A 6,507-nucleotide genomic window follows, 5' to 3' on the forward strand; every position below is an offset into this window, starting at 1 on the left:
ATTGCACAACCAGACCTGAGCGAAAATATGTTTGAACATGATTTGAGGTGTGTTTGATTTATCTTGGCAGACACTTACAACATACTCAAAAAGTAAACAAAATCATTTTCAAGACCATATAAATCTAGCTCTCTCTCTTTGCCGTTTTTTCTCCCCAGGGAATTCAAAATGTGTTCATCGTCTGCCATTTTGCAAAAAACGTCTGTAGATAAGTCTGCATCTCCTGTCCTCAGTACCTGAGGGGTAAAGAGACAGTTCAAAGGGAAAATGGCCTTGTGTTTAATTCATGGATTTCGGGGGGATCTGAGTGGGCGGATATATTCCTTCTTGTCTTTAAACATTCATGTATGTACACAACAAAGATTCCTCTCTGCCGAGCCTGAGCTACTAACTTATATCATATTAACTTATATCAACAACACACACTGTATTAGCATAGCAACTGTGCTAACATAAAGACATCATCATGACAACACTCAGCTGACCCTTTTCAAGCACTCCTCACACTTTGACACATTACTCTCCCAATAAAAGCCCAACCTTAAGAGAGCAAACGCTTAACAGCCTGAGCACTTTGGCCCCAGAGCAGAAACATGAGGGGAAATCCATCTAGCATGTGATTGTAGTAAAAAAATAAATACACGTAACGCTTATTGGTTTCCTCCGCCTCCCTGCCTCTGATTGGTCAGCAGACCATAGAGCGTGGTCATGCATTAGGCGGAGAGAATTAGATCTTATATGCCGGCCTGTTCAGCTGGTCTGGATTTGGCAACTGACAACATCATGGATTCCATAAACTGACATTTTAAGCATCATTTTAGCCATTTGGCTTACTCTAATAATCAGCAACTGTATTGACAATTGATACAGAGATACAACTTAAACCCAGTTCATTTGTTGTTCTTAACACCCAGTTTCAGGTGGGGGTTTCTGGGGGAGTGATGAGTTTTACTGTACGCTTTCCAGCAGCAGCAACATCGGTTTGTTTTGGAATAAAAAGAAGAACTGGGGTAATTATTAGCATGAGCAGCGATAGCCGCGATGGCTGAACAGACAACCATGAGATTGACAGCTACAGAAACTCAGCTGTGTGTCCAGTGTGTTCAGTACTGGGACACACTGATGATTGAGAGGTCATCTCTAGGAGGAGGTGCAGTGTAGAAGCACCACAGCATCGTACATCTCCCAAATAAAACCCTGTTTCTCCCCGTGACAAACAGGATGTAACTACGTGTTCCCCCTCTGGCTGACTGGTGCTGCTGCTCTGTGTGTTTTTCTGTTGAAGAGCATGAAGTGTTGATAGCAGCCCTTAATAATAGTGAACATAAATTTCAACAAGGCAAACTAAACGTGAAGTTGAAACTATGCCATTTGAATGGCGGGACTGTAATAAATGTGTTTATTACTTCTAAAGTACACTCACGGTCTACCTATAGGTTGAGGCCATGTCTCGTCATAGATGCTGGGTTAGCTGGCTCAGCCTGGCTGGGGGCGTGGTCAGGGTGGGGTAAAAACCCCCGTTCTATCCATTCAGCAAAGTTAGAATTTAGCTGATAGCCCAGCCCAGGCAGACACGATCGGGGATTTAACCACCGCAGTAAACGCACATCTGAGCAGACTTCTTGTGTTCTGCTCTAGAACCCCCAAACCTGTAGTTTAGAGCCGCAGCACCGTCTTTTGGTGAGTCAGCCCATGAGCTATATGGGCGGTTTTACCCCCCTCGCGCACCAGCCGTTTAACATTTTGTGGGCGTTCCCAGACATGCGGACTGTCTCTATGGGGCACCCCTGCTGTAGACAGTGACATCAACAAGTGGGTTAGACTTCTGCATAAGCAACTGGTTTGCGTTCAAACCCATCCGGTCATAACTTGACTGAGTGGAACGATGTTGTTCTCAGCTCCTCTCAGTTTGAATGACTGATATGGCAAACAGCAGGGAGAAGCTGCGCTGATTGCCATTGCCCTTACAATGGCCTTTACCTCAACACTTAACTACACCAGGCAGGCACAGCTTCACATGAGCTGCAAACTTTCTATTTTGTTCACAGCAACTTAGTATTTTGTTAATTTATGACAAGACACTGATGGGGCTTTTCAGAGCGATTCGAGTCCAGTGTGCAGTCTTACCCATTAGATGGTGTGGTTGATTCCAGAGCATCTTTGTTGTCTGGTAGCTGTAACCTGAAACACAGGGACAGCATAGAGGCTGATCTCAAGGGCTGGAAAGGAGCTGAAAAGAGGACTATTGTCTGAGGAAACATGATCGCGATCGCCACAGAAACACAGACACAGATATGTGCAGTGACCCTCTCGGGCGAGTGAGGGATTTCCTCTAGATATTAACTTGACAATACCGTGAAAACACCTGTGAAATCAAACTGAAATTGAAACTGCTAATCAGTACAGTTTTCACAAAATAGGTAATAGGTGTTTCACTCCAAAAATGCATTTAAAAAAAGTACCTTAAATTCCTTGCAATATTTTAAAAAACACAGATCATTCTGTCCTCAAAAAGCGCTGATTCAAAAGTTGAATAGGCCTATTTACCCAGAATATATGCTTTTCTTTGATGCTAACAATCGTTTTGTTCTTTTTGAATTGTCGATATCTCATTTTGGAAAGAAACTTATCAAACACTGATACACAGGTAAAGTTCTCGACTGGTATTCTGACACTCACTTGAAATCTGTGATGATGGGATCCAGTTCTGGACTGTTGATGACTGACAACCTGGGAAGAGAGAAAAAAAAAGGTCAGTTCAAGTGACTCAGCATCATAGGCTGATTATGACATGACGGGCCCCTGGGCCTGGATACATAAAGGGCCCCAACTCACAGCGCACATCCGCACAATTAAGGCCAGAATAATAACTAAGACTCTGGGCCAAGTTTATCCATATATTGCATCGGGTGGTGCCCCCCCACCCACCCCCCCCACCCCCCTCCATCATATTTGAATGTATCTAGTTCAAGCATTTTGTGTGGTGAGAGAAAACATGTTGACTGGAAGAACTGCTAAGAAAAGGTAGGCTGAAAAGTTTAAACGACTTCCCCAATTGTGCTCACCACAGTCAGGCTTTTCTAAACTCTGCCTGTTAACTGTGGGTGAGAGATCTTCACTAATCTCTGTCTCTCACCCTGTCACTAACTGTAGACTGAGGGTGAGAGATTGTTTTCACAACTTAAAAGAGTGAAGAACGAACTGGTCGAGTCGATGCTTCTTGAAAGGTTTTCTCTTTGAACTGGACGTGCGGTTTGTGATGCTTATAACAACCCTATAATAACGGATAGCCCATGCATTGCAATATATTCAGTTGGCCGCGCTATCTGATGACGGTCTGAAAAAATAAATTACAGAGCAGTATGAATTTGGTGGCTTAAACAACTGAGTTGTTTCGTTTTTACACCAACTTTGCCAGCTGGCGGTGTTCGGACCTTCGAGCCAATCACAGTGCTTAAAAAAGCGAGGCCCACCCAATGGGCAAGCCGGGCACAGTTTGGTCTGAGCCATGGAGCCGACCGATTGTGTTGTGAAATAATCGACAACGATGGCTGGTGTCCGGCTGATTGTGGTGGGCTGGTGTGGACTAAATGCCAGGTTCATCCCATTGACTCAATGTGCTGCTGCTTTCACCTTCTGTAGGTGGTATGGAGCCTTCCTTGTCTGTGGTGCTGAAGTTGCATTAGAGCTCTGTGTAATGTTTGTTTGTTTTAAGTCATGCTCTGTAATGGTTTGGCATTTAGTCTTCGTTCAGGCCTTTGAACAATTACGATGGAGACAATGCATTTTAGCAAGATGTCTTTGATATGAGTTGCATTCAAATTGAATACGGTATTTCTGTGTAAAGCCTAAAATGGCATTTGTAGGCTCAAGTCAATCTATGGTGTACAGTAATTTGTTGTTTAGCTACATTGTCTTACATTGTCTGCTGTATGTGTGTTGAGTCTGTATTGTTTAAGTTAATGTAAATTTAAGCCTTTTATTGGCAGACGAAAGTTCACTTTTTTGCTTGTCAAATTGACGAAGGAGGGCACTTCAAGTGAAGTCACACTGTGTTAATCCTGTTAAGACATACATTCACCTGCATCTCATTAGGATTTACAGCACAACCACCTGAACACTCAAAGTCAACAGCACAATAACAAGAAATAAACTCACCTCACAGCCAGGATTTAAGTGCAGGTACACTCAGTTAAAGCCAAAAGCACAATATCCCTCTAATTGTCCATAAACATAACATTTTGTTAAAAAGAAAGGGTCGGGGCCCTAAGGGATAATTTCATCCCAGGCCCAGGCAAGATGGGCAAGATACGCGGTGGCCCTGCGAAGAGGCTTGGTATTGTTATTAATGTTATTATTATTATTATGATTAATTTAAGCTTTATTCAGGGGAGTCTCACTGAGAGCAATGCCCTCTTTTTCAGGAGCACCCTGCTCACATCTGCTGGCCACTGAGCAGCTCCACTGGAACGGTTGGGGTTAAGGGCCTTGCTCAAGGGCACCTCAGTCAGTGTGTTATTATGGGCCCCCCTGACCTCGTAGGCCCGTTCGGTAATACATCCCTGATTCTCACTTAGAAGTAGCTATATTACAAAACCCGTTGAAGTGGTGAGCGAGAGTGGTGTGAAAATGGTACGCGGCGTATCTGGTTTGTATATTCGCAGTCCTATCTAACACAGGTTCAGATTCAGAATGTGCTAGTTGACAGTCAACTGTAGTCTTTCCGGTGTTCAAGTGCAACTTTCTGGCCCCGACACAGGCGACGTGACGTGATGCAACAGTCGGCCTTCGTTGCCCCTAGTCCTTTGAAGTTGTGTGTGTGTGTGTGTGTGTGTGTGTGTGTGTGTGTGTGTGTGTGTGTGTGTGTGTGTGTGTGTGTGTGTGTGTGTGTGTCCGAGGCTTAGATGTTGGTGTGCACAGTATGTGGACCTACCGGCTCGGGGAGTTGGGGCTGTCAGGGACTTCTTCTGCCTGCACGGCATCCCTGAGGAGAGGTTAGAGGTCAATTTAGAGAGAATATCAGAATGGGTCTCACATAGGTGTGGTGAGACTACTAGCCAGAATAGCAGAAACCCAGACCTGGAGGGGCTGAGTCAGAAGAGAGGCTGCATAAGTTGAGGGATAGAAATAACTGCAGGCAACTGTGACTGAAAAATGTATTCATTAAACTGAATTGGGCACAAGGCATCTATATTTATGGCACACAAAGAAATTGGATCAAACTAAGAGATGATACTTGACTCAGAGAAGCGGGTGAATAAATATTCCCTAAATAAAGGCCGCTGTGGTATTCTACGGTTCGACCGATATGGGTTTTTTGAAGGCTGATAACAACATTTCTGGGTCGAAGCTGTTGATAGCTGATATTTTGCGTCGATTCTTTGTGCTGTAGATTTAATTTTGGCCATTTTTCATGCAAAGAAAAATCCATAAATGACACAAATTCAATGCTTTCCACATAATTGTATATTCTTGCCAGACTGGAAAAGACCATCAGACTCTCCATTGAATCTCATAGTAATGAAATCCGTAGGCTGGTTAGTATAATCAAATCATATGGGCAAATATTAGCCTGATCTATCATCTGACCCTGCTGGATGCTGCATCATGAGCCTGCCATCTGATGTAATGTTGTCCAACTGGCTACAGTTCAGGAACAGCAGTAGTGTCACGAGAATGTCCTGCCACATAATCATTTGAGAGATTCAATGAAGTCTTATAGTTTACACTAGCAAAGGAATGGCCGATTACAAAACACACAGCCGCCAGGTAGGATGATAATCCTAATGTACACCATTTGCCCATTATGTTCAGCAATCATAGACACACATTGTCAATGGATTGATTATGTACGTTTCCACTTGCCTGACAACATAGGCAACTTTCTTCCTGTCTGAATGTTTTATTCTGTGGTAGTTGGCACAGTGAGAGATAATGAAGGGCAATTACTATGCTATACAGGTACAGTATGTGATTTAAGAATGATTTGTCTGGTATCTCTCCAGTAGAGAAAGACAACAGTCATCTTGAATCTTGGATCAAACCAGGGTGAAGGGGGGGCTGTGATCTGAAGTGTATCTCATCTCAGCTGCCCTCGGCTCGGTGAATAGATTTCAGGGTATTATTATCTGGGGACAAGACAGCCTGCCTGCTACAGTGATGAAGTGTGATCAGCTAGCCTATAACAGACTCAACTCAACAACGTGGATTGGACAGATTCGAAGGACTGCACCCAGCAAGCAATCAGCTAACTAATGACAAATAGCGTACTAAAAACCTACAGAAACTTGCTGTACTCACGTTTTGATGTCATCTTTCTTCACGCTTCGTCTCCAGTTGGTGATAAAACTCATTCCACAGATGAAGAGAAGCAGCAGAATATCCCAAACAGACAGACCGACAGAGCAGGCAGGTTGAGTCTTTATAAAGCGAGCATGGAGCTGGCCGGTGAACCGACAGGTGAAGAGTTTGACCGGACAGGAGTGAGTGAAGTGGGGAGGTGCTCTG

The 6,507-nt window shown here is 43.9% G+C and overlaps 1 protein-coding gene across 1 annotated transcript in view; it reads right to left on the reverse strand.

Annotated features, from left to right (window-relative positions):
• The window catches only part of ttc39a (tetratricopeptide repeat domain 39A), a 40,504-nt gene extending 33,997 nt beyond the window's left edge, over positions 1–6,507 (reverse strand). Inside the window, exons 1-4 of the mRNA XM_083648267.1 lie at positions 6,301–6,507; positions 4,934–4,984; positions 2,680–2,730; positions 2,128–2,181 (exon numbers count right to left, since the gene is read on the reverse strand). Of these exons, the coding sequence (XP_083504393.1) occupies positions 2,128–2,181; positions 2,680–2,730; positions 4,934–4,984; positions 6,301–6,353 (209 nt within the window). The 5' untranslated portion in view covers positions 6,354–6,507. The remainder of the gene's footprint in view (positions 1–2,127; positions 2,182–2,679; positions 2,731–4,933; positions 4,985–6,300) is intronic.

The sequence above is a fragment of the Poromitra crassiceps genome, assembly GCF_964638095.1.
Source record: "Poromitra crassiceps genome assembly, chromosome: 12".
Classification (NCBI taxonomy): Eukaryota; Metazoa; Chordata; class Actinopteri; order Beryciformes; family Melamphaidae; genus Poromitra; species Poromitra crassiceps.